We start from the raw sequence: 25,362 nt of genomic DNA on the forward strand, positions 1-25,362 counted from the left end.
ACAGCTCAATTAATTTTAATATAAGGTATATAGTGGCCACAGCATCAATAGTTTTGTGTGTGTCCTTCCAATTGCAATGTATCAGTTAAGTGTTTCAATTAAAACTATTCCTATAAATCATAAAGGGTCTAAATGTAATTTCTTTTTTACTTTCCCCATCTATTGACCTCTCTAAGTCACCACATTTGTTTGAACATAAAACAGTCACATGTAATTGTAAAAATGTAACTTTCATTAAGGCATTTAGCTTTTAATTGCAACATTCATATACATATATCTAAAGTATTAATAACAGTTAAACTACATTTTTAATTCTTTTCCCCAGAGCATCATAGTGGTGACGTCCAGCATTGTCCTCGAAAAACCATTTATTTATTATTGGGACTTATCATGACTGAAGGTCTTTTAGTGATTTATTCTGGACGTGTGGATTATTTGGACAGTCTAACAGGGCTGTTTCAATATCGTTGCAGATGTCCTTCAAATCGATCCTGAAATGTTCCAGAAACATCTCCCGATATTACTCCAGACCTTTGCGTCAGATCAAAAGACTTAAGATAAAACTCTGATCCATTTGGAATTTATGCTCCCAGAGGTGCTAAGAAGCATCATATGAATTTTATTAGTTCCAGATCATTACAAAACTTCCTGAAACTATTCTGACTAATCGACATAAATTCAAGGTTTTGTCATGAGCCTTAGCTTTACGTTACAGTACTGTGACACAGTGGACAGAAGTTGTATTTGCTGATCTCGTGCTCTTGAGCGCAGTGTTTACACACGCTGCACATCCAGGACTGGTACTCCTGAATTGGCTGACCTGTTGCAATGCACATGGGAAACTTCCCGTCAATCCTAAAAGAGAAAAAAGACCATTAGACAAATGTTGCCCACCAAAATGTTAGGCACTGTTTGTGAACGCACCCTTTTGGAAACTGGTTGATCTCCAGAGCCCGGCTATCCTCTGGTGTGTGCCTGGTAAAGATCTCCAGAGCCAGGTCCTCGTACAGCTGCTGCTGTTGAAGCTCCAGGCTCTCTAATGACTCCAGTTGGATGAAGGCCTGCGAGCATATGCTGAAGGCCCTGCTGGCTGCTGAACAAAGGGCGAGCAGAGAGTAGATCTCCACCGCAGGGATGATGTCTTCATATTTACGCAAGTGAAGGGCTTTCAAAAAAAAGACAACTAAATATCAGAGTGCAGATCAAACGGAGGGATGAGCAGCTGTAGCCTGCTTCCATGGTGCATATGAAATAACGGTATTTAGCTCAGATGCTGACTTTTTTTCTTTTAGCCTTTCACAGTAATTCATCTGCAGTGTTCAATAATGAAGAAATGCCTGAGCTGCAGCAGTTAAAGGTGTTGGCCTTGTCAGAAGTGATGTACTCTGGTACCTGTGCTGGTGGCACTCTCCATGTGGCCCTCATACAGCTGCCTCTGAGCCAGCAGAAAGAAGTGATATGCCTCAGCTCCACGCCAGGCATTATCCAACATGTGAATATCTGGACAGGCTGCATCCTCCTCAAGCAGCCCGGTGAGTGCATGTGTTGCCTTGTCACAAATGAAATATTAACACAGATGTTGAACATAGAATGCTTTCTCACACACACATACACACACATCCTTGTACCTTTATCTTGTATCTTTGTGAGGAATTTCAAAGGGGCAACCATTCCAGTTAACTCTGCCTCTTACCCTAATGCCATTCTAGCCCCAATTTTAACCTCACTTTTTGCACTCAATATGTAGCAAGAACAAGATGAGAAGCACAAAACATACCTCAGACTTTTTTCCTTTGGGTTTATTTTGCTGTGATGCCTTCAAATGCTCATGGTGATTTTCAACAAGACATGCTGCAAGCACATAGAGCTTCTTCACACGCAAAGGCCGAGTCCTCTTTTTGGCCTCCTCATCAGCTATCTGTGACAGAAAAAGGAGAGATATATGCCCAGAAAGAAAGCAAGAAAGAAAGAAAGCAAAAAAGAAATCGTGACAACTACCTTGAACAACAGTTTGGCTGCATCAAGGAAATGGTTCGCTCGCCGATAAAGTTCCACCACCTCTAGAATTTTGTTTTTCTCCAGCAGATGTGAGGCATACTTGGAAAGGAGAGGCTTAATTTCTTTCATGTTGTGGGTTTGGGTGAGCTCTAAAGCTTTGTTCCACTGAAAAAACAACAAACATATACCACATGAAATATAGATACATACACAAATATATACAGTATTATTATGTATATTATATTGTGCTCTATATGTGCAAAATGATACTACTAAAGCTGCTTTAGATCTCCAGTTTCTAAGAAGATGACAGATGTGTAGCAAAACTCCCTTCAGTCTGTGTGTGTGTGTGTGTGTGTGTTTGTGTGTTGTCACTCACAAAACCTGTTTTTTTTTCTTTTGTCTTACCTGATTCAGATTTACACAAGTGTCCACTGCAGCTTTTGGCTTGTTGCACTTGAGGAAGGCCTTCACAGCCTGGTCACACATGCCCACATTGGCAAAGTTCTGTCCTAGTTCCTGGGACAGAGATGGAGAACAATCGCTCAGGAACGACGATGAGATAAAATCGGGATATCGCTGCGTCAGTAAACGCAGCATCCGGCTTACTGGTAGAAGGTTGTGATTCTCGGGCAGCTCACTGGTCAGCCTTTCAAGGCCTTCATAGTCCTCTAACATGTAATAACATTCTGCCAGCCTCTCTTGGTTACGACCTTTAAGGTAATACTGCACCGCATTGGCCCTTGGAAAGAAAGAGATTCAGCTCAAATAAAAAGGGCTGGAACTCTATATTCAACTCTTTCCTCTACATGTCACAATTTTAATGGGTTCTTATTTATAACAAATCTTTTTTTTTTCTATTCTTCCTTCTGCCCTACCCCCCTTCTCCTCGTCCCCTACCCGGAACACCAGCAGGAGGGTCCCGCATCTGAGCCTAGTTTCTTCCTGTTAAAAAAGGAGACTCTCTTCCCCGCTGCTGTTCTGGGGTCAGGTTATGTAAAGGCGCCTAGATACAATTTTGATTTTAACAGATGTCAAACTAATAATGCTGAGTTGAAGTGAATTGAATTTATTAGCCAAATCCACATCATCATGACCAGTATTATTACTCTTCCTGGGATCGGTGCGTGTAAACCCAAATATCTACTAATATTACATCTTATATGATCCATTTTCTCCTAACTGCCACTTATACCTGCAGTAAGGAGGTCTGAATTAGTCTAATCATCACTGGCTAAAATACACTTTGGACATGACACCATGCAAACACAGAATGCACGTTACTCACACACTCCAATAAACCTAATGTGCTGTGGGAGTAAACTGAACAGAAACCCATGAAGGCACATAAAGGGGACACAAACTCAACCTAGAACCCAGAAACCCAGAATCTTGCCAACCACTGACCAACATGCAAGTAGCACATGATAAGTGAAGTGTTAAACACAGTCAACACACGCACACACACACATCATGTACCACTTCTGTCTGTCTGCAAAGTAGTCTCCAACTCCATTATATGCTTGTTCCATGAGAGCATCATCACAGTCACCAGAGGCAATCCTCAGCAGTTGAAGCACCCTAAACCAGTCGCCCAGCTTGATCCGCAGGCTTATGGCCAGGTCCCTAGAGAACAAGACCTATGTATTAACAATAGCAGTAAAATATTGTTATGTATTTGATGATTTCTAATAATGACAATGTACATAAAAACACGCACCTGCGATCCATGTCTAGGTACATGCGTTCCGCTTCCTCAAAACTGCCAAAGTAAGCTGCTACCTCCGCCTGTTTCATGGACTCGCCCTTCAGTTTGTCCAGATGTTTGATGAACAGAATGCCGGGGTAATCTCTGCAATGGACAAAAGCCTTTTCGGCCATCTTCAGATCCAGTTTGTGCAGCGCTGCTTCAGCCAGCAACCGCCTGGGAAGAATAAGGACATTTAATTGCTGTTACTGAAAGGGCTCCGTTGTTGGTAAGGCCTTCTACATTTCTAGGATAAAAGAATGCGGAATTTTTATTGCTGTTTTTTTAATGGCGATGCAGGTAATTCATTTATTTAACAGAATCAGAAGTCCAATTAGAAAAAAAAATAGCCAGAGGGAAGGAGCTCTAACAGTTTGTGTCTGGGGTATGAAGGGTCCGCTGAGATGAACCGGCACTCTTCTGGACCACTATAACTCCTGAATAGAGCCGATCGGTCTCCGCAGACTTGAGCGTCTGTTGCCTGCTGTTGTTCCGTTTGTTGGCACCAAACCAGACAGTGATGGAAGTGGAGAGAACAGACTGAACAATTACAGTGCAGAAGGTTATTAGCAGTTCCTGAGGCAGCTTGAACTTCCTGAGGGGCCTGAGGAACTTCATCATCCGATGTGCAGACCGTGTCTAAATGAGTGGACCACTTCAGCTTCCCAACCCAGAATGTCAACAGTAGTCACGGTGTTGTCGGGAACAGTAAATGGGAGTGAGGGAGGGGTTCACTGTCCTCTTCCAGTCTCTAGTGGCTTCAGCTCCAAGTTGTTATGACTGCACCAGGAGACCTGCTGTTCCACCTCACTCACACTGATGAAGCCAATGAAGGTGGTGTCATCCATACAATTCAACAGTTTGGATGAAGGGTCACCTGAGATACAGTTGTTGGTGGAGAGGAGCAGACGGGAGAGAACCAAGCCCTGGGGGGGCACAATGGGCTGGGGGAGTTTCTGATGAAAAATGTCCAGACCAATAGTGTTGAAGGCTGAGCTAAACTCCACAATCAGGATCTGGGAACATGTCCATGTAGAGGTGCTGGAGGACTAAATGCAGCTCCAATTGAAGCAGGAAGGAACTGAAGCGGTGTGAACTTCTAAAAATCTGCAGTAGAACTCTAGAACACGTCTAGAAAGTTCTGCTGTTTATAAAAAAGGCTTTCCAGGTCAGTGCTGCTCTTCTCTTCAATGCTGTAACACTGTTGCAAAAGCACCGATTTATAAAAAAAAGCAGACATCACCTCCCCTTCCTCAAGTTGCTGCCCGGGATGTGTCCGCCGAGTCAGGTCCAGGATTTTATCAGAAAGAAGGAGCCGTTTATTTTGTTGGCCAGAGAGCAAATGCTGGTAAGATAGATGGACGCTAGCTGCCTCAGCTTCACAAGCGGATCAGTGCATTTCCCCTGGCGGCGACTGAGAGCTGCTAATGTTTCCAGTTCTATAATAACTAGAGAAAAATGTCCTGCAAAACTCTGTCTTGTGTTTAATGACTTTCCTCTGGTAAATGTGAGCAGTGAGGAGGCACAGAAATTAAATTTAAAAGTGACATAAAAAACAGCACCTGCAGTGGCATCATTAAGATATAGAGTTCTAACTTTATACAATCTATAAGTTCTAGCATTATAACCTAACAAAGACAAATTTTCCTGATCCTATGCTATTTAATGTTTTGAACAAACTAATAGACATCAACTTTAGCAACCATATAGTGAACATTAGAAAACATGATTTCTTCTAAAATAAAGGTTGAAGCTATGATTCACCAGAGTCTGGGGTGTGGATTGTCTTCAATGAACTGTGACGCATCTTCAATCCCAACTTTTTCAATCAAGGCACGAGTGTCTCTCAGGGATCTGATTTCAAAGGTGATGAGATTGTCTTTGTTAGGCCTGTCCGGATCCTGCATGAAAAGTACAATAAGTTAGAGGCAAATGACCACCAACCAATCTGAACAGTCTCATACATCTATTACCTTCTATTTCCATAAGTCACATCAGGACACTCCAATTAATCTTTTCTTTGTTTTATATTAGAACCTCCTTCCTTTAGGTTGTGAAACATGGTAAGGTCTAAATTTCTATGTCTTAACGCTGTTTCTTTGAATTCCAAATGACCAATAATGCAAATAATTTGATTTTTTGCATTTTTGTGGTGGCTAGATCATTTTGACTTGGTTAAAGTATATTTCTGGATTAAAACAACGTTCAGAAGGCTATACCTCTGTAAGGTGCCTGATTTGCGACCCTGTACACACATGCTGAAAAAATGCACAGATTTGTATTGAGCAATATGGATTCATGCAGTTATGCGAGGTACACCAACATATATGGATCATATAAAGAATTCTCAATATATTTATGAATAAATGTACGTTTTGCAAATTTATAGTAGGTAGATCTTCTTGACTTGGTCATTTGAAAAGTAGCTCGCATGCTGAAAAAGTGTGGGCACCCCTGCTGTAGAGGAACCTCAGTGGATGAGCAGAGATGGGAGCCATGTGCACATGTGGCCTGTACCTACAGAAGTTGACACACCACGCTCACCTCTGGGTGAATCTATGCTAGGCCACGATGTCCTTGTGACCCTCTGTGGACAGCAATCTGCTAGCGGTTGCAGAACTACTAGCAACAGAGTCAGCTTAGCTGTAGGCTCAATGATCCTCCAATGACACCAGAAGATAAAGTCTACTTCGGGTTGTCCACGTGCCACAGGTGACATCGTTGGTATACATATTTGAGTGGTTAATGCACTGCTTCGGGTGGTCAGCAGGGGAAAAAATTCAACATACCTTCATGATTTCATCAAGCAGGGCAGATTTGATTTCCAGATCCTCAAAGCTGCAAATATATCCAGACGTTTGGATCGGTTCCTGTAAATTCAAGAAAAGAACAAAAGTATAAAAATAGTCCCACCATGCAACGCCACCAGCCATCTGAACACTAACCTCCGGGTCTAGGTTTCTGAAGACATACATCCTGGTTTTCTCCATCATGGAAAACAAGTCAGGATTGTCGTTTGCCCATTTCATGTCCCAAACATCCTTGCGTTCAAACTTCGATGGATCTCCTGAAGATGGCTGGGCACCAGCTTCCAGCTCCAACAGAGTCATCACACCCGCGATGTCAATTATGGCCAGACGACTACAGACAGTAACATTTTGCTTCAAGCAGCTGCAACATATCTGGACAGCACACACATCTAAAGTGCCTTACGGTATTTGATACTCACCAGGTGTTGCAGTTGAGTGACAGATAGTGTGGTCTGTTGTTTAAAGTATATTTCTGGATTAAAACAACGTTCGGAAGGCTATACCTGTGTAAGGTGCCTGATTTGCGACCCTGTACAGACAGAAATATTCAGACTTCTCAATGCTGACTTATTTTTAATTATGCTATATGGCTAATTATGCACATACCACTATGAGGGTCTTATCTCTGGCTGTAACACAGCAAATAGCATCTCGGGTTGGCTGGCAGAGAGCAGAAACAATTATTTTCATTAGGAATCACTCTTGTAAACTCTTTTTTAACTTGATTAAAAAGGGGAGAGCAGTGCCAGCAAATGAATGGGACCCTGTTTGGCATCATATTTGTCAGGAGGAATGGGCAAAAATGCCCCAAACTAAACTGAAAGACTCCTGGCTGGCTAGCATTTGTAAGCAAAACTTTCTCTTTCCTGTTATTTTAAAAAATGCAAAAATTAAGACAATCAAATGTTTTCGTTTAAAATCTGAAGAAATGTATCACCTGTTATGTAGCTGGAATAGACTCCAGCACAATTCTCGTGAAGGGATATAGTGGTAAAGAAGAAAAAGAAGAAGAGTATCATCTGGAATTCTTTACCTTTTGGAGATCATTTAATCTTCCTTTTCACATTCACAGAAATTTTGACATTGGGTGCCCAAACTTTTGCATGACACTGTATCACTCTCATACATAGTATTAATTCTTTAATCTGGGAAGCCTATAGAATTTACAACATGGTATTGCTGCATTAAAATGCTTAAAACATCATTAAATGTGATGATACATATTATGGCTTACATGGGTTATGGCAGTTTACATGACAAAATTTAAGTTTTGTGAAAACCACATGTGGTTGATGTGGTATTTGCATAGCAAATTATGAATGAATAACACACTTTTAAACTCCTCTGAAAGTATCGGCGCTTCATTTTAGCGTTCACTTTCTTTTAGGATATCAGAAGACTGAATTTATCCAAACTGACTATGAAAGGAGAAGTCATTCCCAATGTTTGCCCTGGATGTTGCTCAGCATGTGTAACTATAGAAACACAAGGTCTCTTACTGTAAAGGCTTTTGCAAAATCCTGTCCGCTGTCATTGACGCCAGAAGGGTTACTGTCGATGTGGTAGACCCTAGAAAGGTAGAGATGGTGAGCCGTTGAGGATGAGTCACACGGGTGTCTTCCACAGAGGTGGGTTGTGCTGCAAGTGTCAGTAGAGTCTTGGCAGAACATTAGATTTGTCTGGAACCTCGACGGCATTTGATCTCAATGAATGAAACCTTTTCACATCACTGCCGACACGGAAAGGCCGGGCCAATGAACCCGAGGTTTCATTCAGCGCTGAGGCAAACTTGCTTTGCTGTTACTTTCCAAGGGTTGCTTGATGTGTACTGTAAGTTCTGACATGGTTATTCTATTGGTCTCTCTCCTACTGTCTGGCTACGTTAAATAAAGGTGTCCTTATTCCATGTGGTTGAGAATCAGCTTCAGTTGGCTGTAAAGGTTATGACTTCACCTGGAATTAACTCACCTCTCTTTTTTCTCCCTCTTAGCTTTCCACATTTGGCTAATCTGCAGATCCAGTCTGTACTGCCACACATAGAAGGCCTCCTTGGACGCAGCTATCACATGTGTCTTAGTCATGGTAACAAACAGCGGTTCTAAACAGGTGGAAAAGTGTGGAAGTTAATAACAACATCATCCATTAGAGTACACAGGAAGTGCAAACTTGAAAGAAAACTGATTTGCCAGTTTCAGATTTTTTATATGAAAAATGAAATATCTTGATTTTTATGCATTAATATGGTTTGAATGTCATCTGATATTAATTTATTCATAGAATAAGCAATTTAGACCAAAATATCCTTGGTTAATTATTGAGGACTAAGAAAAATTATTCAATATCGGAAATCTTTATTAACATTTAAATGCTTAATCTGCTCTGAAAAGAAAACAACTATTTCGTGGACAGACAAGGTCAAAATAGAACTTGACACATTTTCAAAGATGTGAACAAAATAAACCCTTTTTACATTTACTTGTCCTCACTTGAATGTGGCAACACTGGTTCTCAACAAAAAATTATCATGTGTAATGTTTTGGTCACTCTCATTTTGCTAAAACAAATGACCTTATAATTGATGTTCATATCCAAATATAGCAAGAGCTTCAAGAGTAACAAACTTTCAAATGTCGCTGCATTAACATCCTGCATTAAATACACCTAATACACTTGATCTGACCTTTTGGTCATTTACCAAAGTGTGAGTTCTGCAACCATTTTTGACAATTTTGAAATCTGCAGACTATTAAGTACCTCAGACTAAGTTTGTCAGCAAATATTTAGCCTGGTCACGCACATGTTGAAGGCTAATATTTGGGAGATATGACGGTTTCCAGCGCTCCCTCTATATTTGCAAGATAATGCTGAGTACCCATCAAAGATGGGATTGTGGGCAGCAGGTGGCAGACAAACTCTCTTTAAAACCGAGGTGTGATCTGTCACACTGACATGACAAGGAAAACTATGTTATGGTGAATCTGCCCACTATTAGAAGAGGATTCACTTTTGTATGCAAGCAGAAATGAGCACGGGGTGCTTTTTAGTGGATGTTTGAAGTGTTGTACTTTATTGTATGAACTCACCAATGTCAATGTACTTTGTTTCTTGTGGAGTCCCTATGGCATTGCACAGGATCAGGACATACTGGAAAAAGTAACAGTCCATTATTTTGGGTTTTAGAACAGTTATGGAGTTGTACTCAAACTAATGTGCATTAAAACATTGATACAATACCCTAGCATGACTCCCAGGCTCTAACTCTGCATCCTCCTTTTAAAATGTCAAAGACAGTAAAGAATTATTTCAAATTCAATGTTTTGTATAATCTATTGGTTTAAATATGTGTTTATTATAGGATCCCATATACATATACAATATTCTGTAATGCGGGGTCTGTTTTGTTTTGTTTTTTACCTGAGACTGTATCTCATCAGCCTTGCCTACTAGGATGCAGAAATCTCCTGAAGTATTCACAGACATCAAGCTCTTGAAATATTTGACAAACTTCTCATTGTTTTTGGTGTCCCAGAATACCACGCAGTATGCTAGTCTCTCTGGCCGTATGTACGCATACACCAGTGTGTTGGAACAGTACCCCCACTGTTAAAGATAAAGTTGCTTTCAGTGTAGGCACGATCACATTAAATCCATTTATATTTGACAAGCAGGTATCCACACAGCGGTGCTCCAAAGCAGTCTCTTTCAGAAAGTGTTGTACTTTACCTTGTAGTCTGGTCTTATGTTGGCAAAGTAAAGGTAGGAGTCAACAGCCAAGGCTATTCGCAGTCCTGCTCCCTCCCAGGCAATTCCTGTCATCTGCTTGCCAGGTACTTTTAAAGTTCTCAGATGCTGTTAACACCAACAAACATTTCTCATGCTACTATTTTCTCTGGTGCCACCAATTACATGGAAAAAGCACAGCTTGCTCGTGTACCTCATAAAAATTATCCCAAGTCCCCTAAACATACTTTAGGTGGACAGATCAGTCAACTACTGAAAGCATCTTCACAGTCGACGTGGATACTCAGACTGTGTGCAGTGCCTGTTTGAACGGAGCTTTGGGACACTATAAATTTACTTTAACAAAGAAGAAATTATTTCACCCACCTCTCCAAACGGTGTGTAGAAGTGCACAACATTGATTTCCGTCTCCAGATTAGAGGTTTTAAGAGAACCTGCCACAGCCAGAACACTACCACAATGATTCCACTGGATACAAACCACATTCATTTGTGCGTCAATACACACCGGGCCTGACAGAGAAACAGCATCATCAATATGCTTGTAATATTATGTACACCTCGTTCATTCTTGAATTTCTCCTTACTTTCATCGCTTTCACAGCGCATGATCTGGCACCTTCCATTGTCAAAACAGATAGCAAGGCACGGGCAGCATGGTTCAATATAGCCACCGGTTCCTGCATACCAGTGGATGCCAGCAATACTGACAGCTCCAGCGGTGCTGGAGAGACAGCTGATTGTCATTTTCATCTGGAAAACGACAAAAAATTGGAAAGGTTCAACAGAACTCTAATGTGTATCAAGTAAAAGCTATCTATTATGCAGATCTTCACTTGATGGTTTGTACATTTAGAAGCTTTGAAAGAAAATGTATTGAGCTGGGACTTCAGGCTTCCACTTTAACACTAGATAACACTTAGCTTGTTGAACTTGACCATGTGTTTTTTACTACACATTTGTTTTTCAACTGGACCAATTAGTGTAAAAATTACACTAAATGATAAATCTGTAGACCTAGACCAGGGGATTGCAAATCCAGTTATTAAAGGCAATAGTTGAACCAAAACCTGGCTTCCTCCCACTGGTAGGACAGAAAATCAGTCTTGGGTGCAGCCCTCAAGGACTGGATTAAGGTACTCTTACCGAGATGTTATTTGAAATATATATTCTGGGGTATAATGTTATGGACGGTGTAGTTTTGACATTTCATTTTTGTGCACAGTACTCTGATATACTCACTACAAAATTTCCCTGATTGTCAAAGATTTGCACTTCTCCACTGGCCATGCCAAAGAGCAGGATTTTGCTGTCTGGTGACCATGCCACATGCGCCAGCTGATATCCCTTTAGCTCTTTTACCCAAATCCGGTTTCCTACAAAAATAAACAAAAGGCATTTATCCTACTGCACATGCTTTTACCCATTTCCTCAATACGGGGAACAAAGCAGTTCTTAAAAGAAACATTGTACCACCTTTAATTTTACTATTGTAATCAATCTCTTTACCATCTACAGATCCAACAATGACCACACCATCTTCATAAACAATGCAGATCTTCTGACCATCGGTGTTCCATCTCATACTCCTCACTACTGATTTGTTGCGGTTATTCATCATCTCTTCGTACCACGCACCTTCGGATGAGAGAAGCAAAAGATAACTATAAAATCCAAACGTGCTAAAAGATGCGTTTGTAATCTTATGGCAGTTTCTACCTTTGTAGAGCATCCAAACAATGATGAGGCCATTCTGGTCACTAGTTGTCAGTTTTTCATATTGCTCATTCCAAGTGACCACTTGTACCGAGCCTGTGTCCGATCATTTTTTTAATCAGCTGCGTTCTACTTCATATTTTTGCAGATTATGTCTTTTTTGTTAAAGCAAAGTGTTTTAAACATGGCAACAACATATTGACAAAAGGTTAGGCAATAACTAATAATAAAACTCACCGCTATGACCCTCCAGTGTCTGGTTCATAGAAAGATTACTGGGTGCAGCAAGACCTTTAAGTCTGGCATCGTCTGGGTTGAGAAGAAATAAAAATGCTTCTAGTAGCCAATAACATGTAGTCATTTACTGTATATTAGGATTCATTTTGCTTTCTGCACAACAAAGGTTGTGCCTCCAAAACTAAGCTTGAAAAATAGGCTGGAGGCTTCAAACCGTGAATTTACCTGTCTGAGTTTCGAGTTTGAGTACTCTGAGAAGACCATCATCCCCTCCGCAGGAAATGAAACCTTGATCTTTATTCCAGGAGACACATTTTAGATGGATATTGTTGGGGATGGCAATCTGTTGAGGCACCAAAATCGAATTCCAGTTGTAAACACAGTGGATGTATGCAGCAATCAAAACACGGTGCCGAAGACTCACCTTCTTGCTGAGGTAGATAAACATGACGTCGATACTATGAGACCTCTGTAGATCTTAACTTGCCTACATATGTGACGATCGATTCATTTACCCCTAGATTCAGACGTCTTTCTTTCACGTTAGCTTGTCCCACCAGTTGAACTCCCTGAAGAGAGAGTATTAGCTAGTAGCAAAACAACCCTAAATAATAATACTACCGAAGAAACACTACATAATATTCTTCTTAAAAGAACTATTAATCCCACACAGATTCGCAATGAAATAATAGTTACCAGAAGACTCAAGTGCTCAACCCAGTATAATTCAAATAAACAAAATGTGCTTGTAGACATGTACACCCGAGCGTGAAGCTGGAGTTTTCCTCCGTCTCTAATGGTAACCGTAAACCGGAAGATGCCGCTCGTGCTCCGCCTTTTTTCCCCAACAAGCTTTATTGTACATCTTGAGAAGAACAAACATACTTGCTGTAGTGAAAAGCTCCTCATCAACATCCGACCAGCGATAAACAAACAGAAAATGCAACATGTAGATGATTGTTCATTGTTTGCTTTAATGTGCAAGATTACAACTGAAAGCATACAACAAGACTGCTAAATATTTAGTATTTTTTATGATGAGAATCATCTAGGTGTAGATCCAGGGATCTGGGTTTTGTAGCTCTGTGTTGCATGACAATGTGTTTTAATTAAGACTTGGATTTCAATTAATACAATGCAAATTAACCAAGACTTCTGACATTAAAACAACTGACCATTTTGTTATGAACAAAGCAACAGTTAGCTAAGGTGGGTAATGGGTTAAGCAAAAAAGGAAGGAAAAAAGCATTTGCAAAGGTGCTTAATTCAGTGTGATGTAATACTGCCAAAGGCCAACTCCTTTAAGTTCCTTTAAAGTGTGTTTGGGTGTGCATGTTAGCGTGTGTGTGTTAACGTGCTGGTGTAAGTGCCCTAATCAGAGGGGCAAAAACAATTCCCTTGTTTCTTTAGAGATTAGTTGTTGTGGTGTGATTAATAATACAAGACCAGTAAACATGTAAGGCTGGAACAGCAGAAAAGCCGGTTAATATTATTAATATTGTTTTACAGGTCTTTTATAGCTAGACACTTTTAAGATGGTTTGCAGCTTCCATCTGTATCATATAGTGCTTATATATACGCACAAATGTAAGAAACAGTCATAACATTTAGGTAAAATGCAGGTTTATATCATAAAACAGGAATGTAAACAGTACAAGACACATTGTATTACACAATCATCTACCATCTATGATAAACATTTAGTATTTAAAATTCCAATGTGATATATAAATAAATGTAATAAATGTGAATAAACCGCTGGGTACAAAAAAGAAACGTATCCATTTCAACTGTCTTTCTGCCAATTCTCCTCAATCAACTTGACTTTTTCTGAGAGTTCATCAAGTGAATGGATGGTCAAGGAACTATAAAATAAACTGAACAGAAAATTGTTTAATGGGATAATAAAATAGTATGGGCATTGTAAAGTTTAAGTGATAAAGGATATGTTTTCTGTTCAGCTCTTGGATAGCTGACTGGACCTTTTCCTGGAACATAATCTGAACCTCACACTTGCAGGCATCTTGAGTTATTTTACTTCTCAATTCCTCTGAAAGAGTTACAAAAAGAGAGAGAAAATCAGTTAGAATGGGGATCATTTTTCATACCATATAAAATATTGTAATTCAAATTAATTGTAGATATATTTTTTAAATGAAGATTTATTATTTTAAGAGGAAAGTTTTTTTAATGTTTGATTATTGATTAAGCAGGATTAGAAATAATTATTGCATTTTTAAAATCTTGATTTTGATCAAACTACTTAGCATTTTTTCTTTGCTTTTTTTTGTATTTTCTTTTTTATGAAGGGAACACTGCAGCTAAATTTATATGAATTGGTGTTATCTTAGATAAATGGCTCTGTTTTGCTTGTTGGACACAGTCATCTGAAGTTCGCGCCACAACTAAAGAAGGCAAAAAGACAGATAACTGTTAAAAGTGACAATATACATATATGACATATGTGCATGGCAACATTCAGATACATCCACAGATCTCTCTGAATATTAATTGAAAATTGAACTGACTTGAAAGACAATTTAATTTTGGGATGTGAAGAAATGAAAAGAACAAATCAGACATTTATACGTCTACGACCGGCCAGGAGTGTATGTCACCCTTTATTAATTCAGTGGTGGTGCTTTTAATAAACTAGCGTATTTCCATCAAGGTCTACAATGCTACCCAAGATGTTCACCTTCTCCGTGTTAGAAGATATTATGCTGTAATTCAATTTGAAAATGTTGTCTCTAAGGACAGATACATAACATATACATATTTTAATAAAGGCCTTCCTGTTTCCTTAAATACAAGGTGCAGGTGGAAGACCTTGATTTACTCTCAAAAAAGACAACACAGTCCAGTAAGTATGCGAAAAAAACACATCTGTTCTTACGTGTGCATGTTTTCTTGTCTTCATTCAACACATATCCCACTGGACACTTGCAGATGTAGGAGGCACCACTGTTGATACAACTATGCTGGCAGTTGTGGCCTTGGGCACATGAATCTAAAACTAGAAAGGCAAAATATTTAATCAAAAAAGATGACAATGTTTTGTTGTGCGAGTCATTGGAGCAACTGGTGCCGTATGCCTGTTCTCTTTAAACCTTCTTACGTGTGCACGTTTTCTGGTCTGTGTTCAGTGTGTATCCAGGTTGGCACTTGCAGATATAAGAGTTGCCGCTGCTGACACACTCGTGTTGGCATTCGTGTCCCTGGGCACACGCATCCAAGCCTAAACGCAAGACCAAAAGCTGAATTCTTCAGTCTTAACAAATAATGCGCATCTCACACAGCACAGGCACATAATTGTTCTGTCACAGATCTTCTGAAAAACACAATTGCAAATTCAGCGGTTGAATTTGCTCCCACGGGGCTTGTTTCTATGTGCAAACTGTTCGCCGTGCCAGATTGTAATTGAGGTCTTACCCATATAAAGCTGCTTTTAGAGCTTGTCTGCACTTACTAAATATGTTATTAATGCAGTAATGTTTCTGTGCACATACAGAGAGATCACTTGTACAATCGTTCACTGAATTATGGAGATCCAAAATAATTGTTTTCACCCAAAACAATAACGTACGTGAGCAAGATTTGTTGTCTGGATTTAAAATGTATCCCACCGGACATTTGCAGATGTAGGAGTCATCACTATTGATACAAATATGCTGGCAGTCATGTCCGAGGGCACATGGATCAACACCTGAAAGCAAGACATAGCGACAATAAAAATAACAATATGATAATTAAATGATAAAATGTTAATCACTTCCTGTTTCCTTAAATACAAGGTGCAGGTGGAAGACCTTGATTTACTCTCAAAAAACACAACACAGTCCAGTAAGTATGCGAAAAAAACACATCTGTTCTTACGTGTGCATGTTTTCTTGTCTTCATTCAACACATATCCCACTGGACACTTGCAGATGTAGGAGGCACCACTGTTGATACAACTATGCTGGCAGTTGTGGCCTTGGGCACATGAATCTAAAACTAGAAAGGCAAAATATTTAATCAAAAAAGATGACAATGTTTTGTTGTGCGAGTCATTGGAGCAACTGGTGCCGTATGCCTGTTCTCTTTAAACCTTCTTACGTGTGCACGTTTTCTGGTCTGTGTTCAGTGTGTATCCAGGTTGGCACTTGCAGATATAAGAGTTGCCGCTGCTGACACACTCGTGTTGGCATTCGTGTCCCTGGGCACACGCATCCAAGCCTAAACGCAAGACCAAAAGCTGAATTCTTCAGTCTTAACAAATAATGCGCATCTCACACAGCACAGGCACATAATTGTTCTGTCACAGATCTTCTGAAAAACACAATTGCAAATTCAGCGGTTGAATTTGCTCCCAGGGGGCTTGTTTCTATGTGCAAACTGTTCGCCGTGCCAGATTGTAATTGAGGTCTTACCCATATAAAGCTGCTTTTAGAGCTTGTCTGCACTTACTAAATATGTTATTAATGCAGTAATGTTTCTGTGCACATACAGAGAGATCACTTGTACAATCATTCACTGAATTATGGAGATCCAAAATAATTGTTTTCACCCAAAACAATAACGTACGTGAGCAAGATTTGTTGTCTGGATTTAAAATGTATCCCACCGGACATTTGCAGATGTAGGAGTCATCACTATTGATACAAATATGCTGGCAGTCATGTCCGAGGGCACATGGATCAACACCTGAAAGCAAGACATGGCGACGATAAAAATAACAATATGAAAATTAAATGATAAAATGTTAATCACTTCATTTCCGCCCCCAGGTCTCCAGAAATCCACCATCACACCCATCCATACATGTGTTTGTCTAGTTGAAGTACTTACGTGAACATGTTTTCTGGTCAGCATTTAACACGTATCCGTCGCGGCACATGCAAACTTGAAGATCCTCCTTTTGGACACAAATATGCTGGCAGCCGTAACCGTGTGCACAATCAGCTGAGCCTGAGAGAGACAATCACAGCTGACTGGAGCATTAAAAACAAATTTACAGTTTATAGCAACCACAACAAATGAACCAAGCTACCACTTAGACTGAGTCTTTTAGCGTGGAAAACAGTCCATTACTAAACCATCTTAGCATAGAAATTTAACGTCTACACAGAATTGCAGAAACTGAAACACGATGTAAGACCGTCTTGAGAAATGTCTCATTAGTCCAGGCCATTGTGTCCTACTCACTTAATCTGAGCTATCTATTTCTGGCAACCCAAAACAGGAGTAATGAGAAATGGTATGCAGGGTCATCAAAACATAAAACAAATCCCTCAAGTTAGACTTAAAGGTTTATGAATTCATAATTTTACTTGGAGTAATTTTAATTAAACAAATAGTCAAAGAGTTCCATTTTTTAGCAAGTTTAAACCAACATAAGAGATTAAGTGACAAAATAGACAGGAAAAAAATCAAACTAAAAAGAACATGTAATGATTCTTACGTGAACACGTTCTCTCATCTGGATTTAGCACAAAGCCTGTGTGACACTTGCAGCCGTACGAGACGCCGTTGTTGAAACAAATGTGCTGACAATTGTGTCCTTCAGCACAAGCATCCACCCCTAAAGAAGACACTTGAAATACCTGATTGGCTTAAGGTAAATCATGAATCTATGCTTTTGTGACACTACGAGGTTAGTAAGGTGTAAGTAAAGCAATAAAATGTGCAGATCGAGCAGATTAATTTGCTTGATATTGAGTATGATTTTGCGATTGTCTGCAGCTTTGCAGTGCCAGAAGCTCATTTGTGTTAGGAAAGTAAACGCACCATCACTAACGGATGCCCGAGGCTGCATTTACTGTGGTGTTTTACCACCACAGCTGTCAAGCTGCTGGAACTGGCTGGTTAGCCATGAAAATATTGTGTCAGTGTGAATCTTAAAACGACAAAGAGCTTGGGCCAATAAGCATTTTTTTAAATCTTATCAGAGAGCCATGTACCTAAACTTGACAACATTTTATAATTTTAAATATATTTTAACTGTCAAAAGATGGAAAAGAAATTTAGAAGGATGTTTTTTAAAAAAAAACAACAACCTTAGACTCAGAGCATGATAACCTAACGGAAATCATGAAACCAAAAGCCATCAACAGCTTTTAATTAAATAGAACGAATCATTCTAATACAACAGGGTTTCTTTTAAAACTACAGCACTTTGTGTTTTAAGACACAAAGTAAAGTAAAAAGTTGGGGGAAAAAAAATATATATACATATAATTTTGCAATATTTTGTTGTACCAGTTATGTACGTGCTGTGATGGTGTTACCTGTGAAGGTGTTACATGTCATGGACTTGCTTGGTCAAAGACATGCGGTGGAGAGCAGAGTGCAAAGCAGGCGATTTCCAGTGGAAGGTGTAGGGCAGCATCATGTTGGGTTTCATCCATTTTAAACTGTTTCAATTTAATATTACAGCAGCTTTCCAATGAGATTTAAAAATTTATGCGTCCAGTTATTTACTGTGTCAAATGACAGGAGAAAAGAAGTAACTTCAGAATGGAGGATTCCCTCTGTGCTGCTGCCGAGGGGGTGAAAAATTAAGGGAAATTTCTGACGTACCATTGATTCCTTTATCATTCTTTTCATTGTTTAGTCCATTTCTGTCTCCTGGTTCTAGTCCAATTTCACCAAATTTGCCATGTAAAGGAAAAGCGGCACTCCCATTATCGTCATCCTTACCACACAAGGTTTCTTTGAACTTGGAGGTGAGCTTCTCTATGACACCATAGGTCTCCACGTAGAAGACATGTTCATCGTGTGGCTGGCTGGCCATAAGGCGGAGGGATGTCATATCAGCTCTGTCTACTCCCACTGCGTAGATCTCAATCCCAGATTGCCGTGCCGCAGCTGATACTTCCTCTACTTTATCCTGGGGCCTCCCATCTGTCACTACGATGGCCACTTTGGCAATTTTGGGGGAGTTGACCCGAGCCCCTGCCTCCGCAATGAAAGCTTTCTCCATGGCAGTTTTAATAGCCATGCCTGTCATGGTGCCAGAAGCGAGCGGTTCCACACGTGCCAAAGCCTTCTTCAGTCCAGTCTTGTCAAAATACATCTTGAGAGGAAACTCGATCTGCACTGTGCTGGCGTAGTTTACAAGGCCCACTCGTGTGGTATCGAAGCCGATCTCCAAGCCGTCCACCATGTCCTGGAAGAACTCTTTGGCCTTTTCAAACTCAGTGGGGCGCACACTCCTGGAACTGTCTATGATGAAGACCAAGTCTATGGGGCGATTTCTGCAGTTGGACCTTGTTGCTGTGAAAATGATATGAAGATACAGATACTTTTGTTGTTTATTTGTAATGAGGCAGTAATGACTGTGAAAGGAGGCAGAAACTGCCTGAAGATGAGATATTATTTGGTATCGCAGGTATCGCCGCCTTCAGTGCTGCATACTGACCTCCACCCCCGCTGACCCACGCAACTTGCACCTTACTTTACTTATTATTATGTATTTTTGTGTGTATTGTACGTATTGTATGATCTATGCCTCTCCTCTCCTCTCCTCTCCTCTCCTCTCCTCTCCTCTCCTCTCCTCTCTCTTTACCCAGCTGGCCATCAGCAGGAGGGTCCCCCTACATGAGCCTGGTCCTGCTCAAGGTTTCTTCCTGTTAAAGGGGAGTTTTTCCTTGCCACTGTTGCTTGTTGGGGGTCAGGCCCTGGGATTCTGGAAAGGGCCTAGAAACAATTTTGATTGTAAAAGGCACTATATAAATATATATATATATATATATACTATATATATATATACCCCTCCCTGGGCTGCCACCTTATCGTGGTGGAGGGGTTTGCGTGTCCCAATGATCCCAGGAGCTCCGTTGTCTGGGGCTATATGCCCCTGGTAGGGCCACCCATGGCAAACAGGTCCTAGGTGAGGGATCAGTAGCCCAGACCCCCTGATGATGAATAACAACATTGGTACCAAGTTTCCCTTGCCCGGATGCGGGTCACCGGGGCCCCCTCCTGGAGCCAGGCCTGGGGGTGGGGCACGTTGGCGAGCGCCTGGTGGCCGGACCTCTGCCCATGGAGTCCGGCCGGGCGCAGCCCGAAGAGGCAACATGGGACCCCCTTCCCGTGGGCTCACCACCTGCAGGAGGGGCCAAGGGAGTCGGGTGCATTGTGTTTTGGGTAGCAGCCGGAGGCAGGGACCTTGGCGGTCTGATTCCCGGCTGCACAAACTGGCTCTAGGGACATGGAATGTCACCTCTCTGGTGGGAAAGGAGACTGAGTTGGTGCGCGAGGTTGAGAAGTTCCGACTAGATATAGTTGGCCTCACCTCGACGCACGGCAAGGGCTCTGGAACCAGTCTTCTTGAGAGGGGTTGGACTCTCTACCACTCTGGAGTTGCCGATGGTGAGAGGCGACGAGCAGGGGTGGCAATTCTGGTTGCTCCCCAGCTCAGTGCCTGTGTATTGGAGTTTACCCCGGTGGATGAGAGGGTAGCCTCCCTTCGCCTTCGGGTGGGGGGACGGATCCTGACTGTTGTTTGTGCCTATGGTCCAAACAGCAGTTCAGCGTATCCACCCTTTTTGGAGTCCTTAGAGGGAGTGCTGGAGAGTGCCCCTTCTGGGGGCTCCCTCGTCCTCCTGGGTGACTTCAATGCTCACGTTGGCAATGACAGTGTGACCTGGAGAGGTGTGATTGGGAAGAACGGCCCCCCTGATCTGAACCCGAGTGGTGTTTTGTTATTGGACTTCTGTGCTCATCTCAGATTGTCCATAACGAACACCTTGTTCAGACATAAAGGCGTCCACATGTGCACTTGGCACCAGGACGCCTTAGGCCGCAGATCGATGATCGACTTTGTGGTTGTGTCATCGGATTTGCGGCCGCATGTTCTGGACACTCGGGTGAAGAGAGGGGCGGAGCTGTCACCACCTGGTGGTGAGTTGGCTCCGATGGTGGGGAAGGATGCCGGACAGACCTGGCAGGCCCAAACGTGTTGTGAGGGTCTGCTGGGAACGCCTGGCAGAGTCCCCTGTCAGAAGGAGCTTCAACTCACGCCTCCGGGAGAGCTTTGACCATGTCCCGGGGGAGGCGGGGGACATTGAGTCCGAGTGGACCGTGTTCCGTGCCTCCATTGTTGAGGCAGCTGACCGGTGCTGTGGCCGCAAGGTGGTTGGTGCCTGTCGTGGCGGCAATGCCCGAACCCGCTGGTGGACACCAGCGGTGAGGGATGCCGTCAAGCTGAAGAAGGAGTCGTATCGGGCCTTACTGGCCTGTGGGACTCCTGAGGCAGCAGATAGGTACAGGCAGGCCAAGCGGAGTGCAGCTACGGCGGTTGCCGAGGCAAAGACTCGGGCATGGGAAGAGTTCGGTGAGGCCATGGAGAACGACTTTCGGACGGCCTCGAAAAGGTTCTGGACCACCATCCGGCGTCTGAGGAGGGGGAAGCAGTGCACTGTCAACACTGTGTATAGTGGTGATGGTGTGCTGCTGACCTCAACTCGGGATGTTGTGGATCGGTGGAAGGAATACTTCGAGGACCTCCTCAATCCCACCAACACGCCTTCCAGTGAGGAAGTAGGGCCTGGGGACCTGGAGATGGGCTCTCGTATCTCCGGGGCTGAAGTTGCCGAGGTAGTCAAAAAACTCCTCGGTGGCAAGGCCCCGGGGGTGGATGAGATCCGCCCAGAGTCCCTTAAGGCTCTGGATGTTGTAGGGCTGTCGTGGTTGACTCGACTCTGCAACATCGCGTGGACATCGGGGGCAGTGCCGCTGGATTGGCAGACCGGGGTGGTAGTCCCTCTTTTTAAGAAGGGGGACCGGAGGGTGTGTTCCAACTATAGGGGGATCACACTCCTCAGCCTCCCTGGTAAGGTCTATTCAGGGGTACTGGAGAGGAGGGTCCGCCGGATAGTCGAACCTCGGATTCAGGAGGAGCAATGTGGTTTTCGTCCTGGGCGTGGAACAGTGGACCAGCTCTACACCCTCAGCAGGGTCTTCGAGGGTGCATGGGAGTTTGCCCAACCAGTCCACATGTGTTTTGTGGACTTGTAGAAGGCATTCGACCGTGTCCCTCGGGGGGTCCTGTGGGGGGTCCTCCGAGAGTATGGGGTGTCGGGCCCGCTGATACGGGCTGTCCGCTCCCTGTACGATCGGTGCCAGAGTTTGGTCCGAATTGCTGGCAGTAAGTCGAACTCGTTTCCGGTGAGGGTTGGTCTCCGCCAGGGCTGCCCTTTGTCACCGATTCTGTTCATAATTTTTATGGACAGAATTTCTAGGTGCAGTCATGGTGTTGAGGGGATCCGGTTTGGTGACCTCAGGATCGCGTCTCTGCTTTTTGCGGATGATGTGGTCCTGTTGACTTCATCGGCCCGTGACCTCCAACTATCACTGGATCGGTTCGCCGCCGCATGTGAAGCGGCTGGGATGAGAATCAGCACCTCCAAATCCGAGGCCATGGTTCTCGACCGGAAAAAGGTGGAGTGCCTTCTCCGGGTAAAGGAGGAGATCCTGCCCCAAGTGGAGGAGTTCAAGTACCTCGGGGTCTTGTTCACGAGTGAGGGAAGAATGGAGCGGGAGATCGACAGGCGGATCGACAGGCGGCGTCCGCAGTAATGCGGACTCTGCACCGATCCGTTGTGGTGAAGAGAGAGCTGAGCCGAAAGGCGAAGCTCTCGATTTACCGGTCGATCTTCATTCCTACCCTCACCTATGGTCATGAGCTTTGGGTAATGACCGAAAGAACAAGATCACGGGTACAAGCGGCTGAAATGAGCTTCCTCCATAGGGTGGCTGGGCTCTCCCTTAGAGATAGGGTGAGAAGCTCTGCCATCCGGGAGGAGCTCGGAGTAGAGTCGCTGCTCCTCCGCGTTGAGAGGAGCCAGATGGGGTGGCTTGGGCATCTAGTCAGGATGCCCCCTGGACGCCTCCCTGGTGAGGTGTTCAGGGCATGTCCCTCCGGTAGGAGACCCCCGGGGAGACCCAGGACACGTTGGAGAGACTATGTCTCTCGACTGGCCTGGGAACGCCTGGGGATCCCTCCGGATGAGCTGGAGGAGGTAGCTGGGGAGAGGGAAGTCTGGGCTTCTCTCCTTAGGCTGCTGCCCCCGCGACCCGACCCCGGATAAGCGGTAGAGAATGGATGGATGGATGGACTATATAAATAAAAATTGATTGATTGATTGATTGATTGATTGATTGATTGATTGATATAACTTATCTGTGATTAGAATGAGCTTGACAAACATGACCTTAAAAATATGGCTGTTATTGCTACTTTGTTGTTTTGGCAAAATATATACAGAACTCAAAAATAATCAATTCTGGTTTTTTTGAATGAAGGTGATTTTAAGATAGTAAATTATTTTAAATATTTTTGTGGCATAAGAAGAAGCAAAGGCTGATTCCCCAAATTACCAGACTGCATTTTATTTACATGTTTATCACAACTATTCATCATATTTCTGGGCAAGACAATTCTGTCACATTCAGATTTCTGAATAATGGATTTGACTTCTGAAATAGAAACTTGAGTTGAGAGTTTTAAGCGCCAGTCTCCTTTTTAAGAGACACTAAAAACACTTTTGTTTCATAATCCACTGTGATTGACAACCTGTAACCTACTAAAAACCTACAAAAGCAAAATTCAAGATCATACATCTGAAACATTACGCACTGCAGGGAAACAACAGAATCCCATTTTGCTTAAGTTTATGATTCTTCTTGAATAGTTTCATTAAAAATTTAAAAATCTTATTTTGCCGAGCAAAACATCCTTTAAACTGAGATATTGACGTCATTTTACCATGCGTAATTGTGGACCTTCTCCGCCTTTCCCGGGTCATCTGAGCGACATCCCCTCCATGGAAGGTCTCTGCTCTCGGTTTGGGCTGCTGCTCTTGTGGGACTGAAGGGTGAAGAGCGTGAATCTGCCGGCTGTGTGATCCCAAATGACCCAGAGTTCCAGATGCCAGCAGCGCGCTGGTGACGCACAGCAGCACCCATACATGTGAACTCATCTCGCCCGGCTCAGTCAACCACCACAGCGCCCCATTTAAATCTGCTCTGCTCTTCCAACTGGGGGGTGGTCCCGGTCCCGGTCCCGGTCCAATCAAGAGACGGGCGGGGACAGAATGAAGGGAGGGCACAAATCAGGTGCTTGTCAAGCATGTGCTGTGTCAAACGAGAGGTTCATTAGGTTCATTTACTTCAAATATGTGTGAGAACACAATAAATTTAATACTCATTACTACTCCTCCAACCAACTGTGTGTTTTTAGCTTCACAAATCATCATATATACCAAGTTATTTATTCCATGAAATGAAATATTTGGTCTGAAACAATGATTTCTATAGATTTCAGTATTTTATCTCCTATTGTGTGTTTTTTTTCTTTTTTTTCTTTTTTTCTGCGACTGATAAATATGAGCACTTGTGAGAGACTGGGAAGTCTGGGCGGGGAAGCGTCCCTGGTATGGGGCGCCCTCTTGTGGTGGTGGACAGAATTCAGTCTTCATAAACGTCCTTGCTGGAAGCCTGCGAGAACCGTTTGGCTCTTGCTCAGCACCACTGTAGCTTAGCTACATTCCAGTGGTGATAGCTGGAAATATTGCATCACTTACAAGGTGCAAGATGACCCTGAACATATTTCTATTCATTCATTTCCTTATTTCAGTCCCTAATGATATTTACATGACAGTATAAAAACAATAACGTAGGAATAAGAAGAAGAAGAATGCACAAGCCTTGCACAATGTCAGGTGTCTACCATACTTGCCATTGGCTGCACAGGCAGTCAGAGTTAGTCAGTAGGTTAGTCAGTAAACATGCCGTTTTCTACCACATTGACCTACACATACATTTAGACATTAGATTAAGCAAAACAAGACTACCTTCAAGGTGACATTTATTGAAGCATGCTTTGTTCAGGCCATTACACTATGGGATCATTTTTAGCTAATAAGGAGTCTGAGCTTTGGTGTTTATGTTTATTTCTGCATATTCTCTTGCAGCGTTAGTTCTGTTCTTGCTCTGGAAACACACCACTCTGCTGTGCTGCTTTCTAAGAAGCAATGGATGCCTCGAGTGCTGGACATCAGTCAGTCAGTCAGTCAGTCAGTCAGTCAGTCAGTCAGTCAGTCAGTCAGTCAGTCAGTCAGTCAGTCAG

The 25,362-nt window shown here is 42.6% G+C and overlaps 2 protein-coding genes across 5 annotated transcripts; both read right to left on the minus strand.

Annotated features, from left to right (window-relative positions):
* Positions 1–569: 569 nt before the first annotated feature.
* Positions 570–13,085, minus strand: wdr35 (WD repeat domain 35). Of its 2 annotated transcripts, XM_011614221.2 has the most exons (29): positions 12,945–13,085; positions 12,673–12,817; positions 12,474–12,591; positions 12,249–12,320; positions 12,015–12,107; positions 11,805–11,933; positions 11,538–11,671; positions 10,883–11,048; positions 10,663–10,808; positions 10,279–10,404; positions 9,970–10,155; positions 9,790–9,825; positions 9,639–9,699; positions 8,524–8,653; positions 8,055–8,124; positions 7,162–7,215; positions 6,975–7,084; positions 6,691–6,886; positions 6,535–6,615; positions 5,510–5,646; positions 3,719–3,922; positions 3,478–3,624; positions 2,608–2,740; positions 2,407–2,517; positions 1,999–2,163; positions 1,778–1,918; positions 1,393–1,549; positions 925–1,165; positions 570–855 (listed from the first exon to the last, which is right to left on the minus strand). In XM_011614221.2, exons 2-29 carry the CDS (start codon positions 12,694–12,696, stop codon positions 705–707), a joined length of 3,519 nt encoding a protein of 1,172 aa, XP_011612523.2. In that variant the 5' UTR covers positions 12,697–12,817; positions 12,945–13,085; the 3' UTR covers positions 570–704. The 2 variants fall into 2 exon arrangements, with proteins under 2 accessions (XP_011612523.2, XP_003962343.3); XM_003962294.3 differs by lacking the exon at positions 12,945–13,085 and having other exon boundaries at positions 12,673–12,932.
* Positions 13,086–13,198: 113 nt separating this feature from the next.
* LOC101065500 (matrilin-3-like) lies at positions 13,199–24,263 on the minus strand. Of its 3 annotated transcripts, none has more exons than XM_029832874.1 (12): positions 24,001–24,262; positions 18,930–19,505; positions 17,692–17,811; positions 17,079–17,198; positions 16,815–16,934; positions 16,347–16,466; positions 16,125–16,244; positions 15,835–15,954; positions 15,367–15,486; positions 15,145–15,264; positions 14,197–14,298; positions 13,199–14,093 (listed from the first exon to the last, which is right to left on the minus strand). In XM_029832874.1, exons 1-12 carry the CDS (start codon positions 24,212–24,214, stop codon positions 14,035–14,037), a joined length of 1,911 nt encoding a protein of 636 aa, XP_029688734.1. In that variant the 5' UTR covers positions 24,215–24,262; the 3' UTR covers positions 13,199–14,034. The 3 variants fall into 3 exon arrangements, with proteins under 3 accessions (XP_029688734.1, XP_029688733.1, XP_029688735.1); XM_029832873.1 differs by having other exon boundaries at positions 18,810–19,505; XM_029832875.1 differs by lacking the exons at positions 15,145–15,264; positions 15,367–15,486; positions 15,835–15,954 and having other exon boundaries at positions 18,810–19,505; positions 24,001–24,263.
* Positions 24,264–25,362: the final 1,099 nt, after the last annotated feature.

The sequence above is a fragment of the Takifugu rubripes genome, chromosome 2, assembly GCF_901000725.2.
Source record: "Takifugu rubripes chromosome 2, fTakRub1.2, whole genome shotgun sequence".
In the NCBI taxonomy this organism is placed as follows: Eukaryota; Metazoa; Chordata; class Actinopteri; order Tetraodontiformes; family Tetraodontidae; genus Takifugu; species Takifugu rubripes.

What these genes read in the sequence shown, in the direction of transcription:
- wdr35 (XM_011614221.2), bottom strand. Translation starts at nt 12,696, where the DNA reads ATGTTTATCTACCTCAGCAAGAAG. An exon ending in CATTGTTGGATCTGTAGATG is followed by an intron (nt 11,672 to 11,804) that starts GTAAAGAGATTG and finishes TTATTTTTGTAG; the next exon opens with GAAACCGGATTTGGGTAAAA. An exon ending in CCAAAGGAAAAAAGTCTGAG is followed by an intron (nt 1,550 to 1,777) that starts GTATGTTTTGTG and finishes ATTTGTGACAAG; the next exon opens with GCAACACATGCACTCACCGG.
- LOC101065500 (XM_029832873.1), bottom strand. Translation starts at nt 24,214, where the DNA reads ATGAGTTCACATGTATGGGTGCTGCTGTGCGTCACCAGCGCGCTGCTG. An exon ending in GAATGATAAAGGAATCAATG is followed by an intron (nt 17,812 to 18,809) that starts GTACGTCAGAAA and finishes TGTCTTCTTTAG; the next exon opens with GGGTGGATGCTTGTGCTGAA. An exon ending in CCAAGAGCTGAACAGAAAAC is followed by an intron (nt 14,094 to 14,196) that starts ATATCCTTTATC and finishes CCATCCATTCAC; the next exon opens with TTGATGAACTCTCAGAAAAA.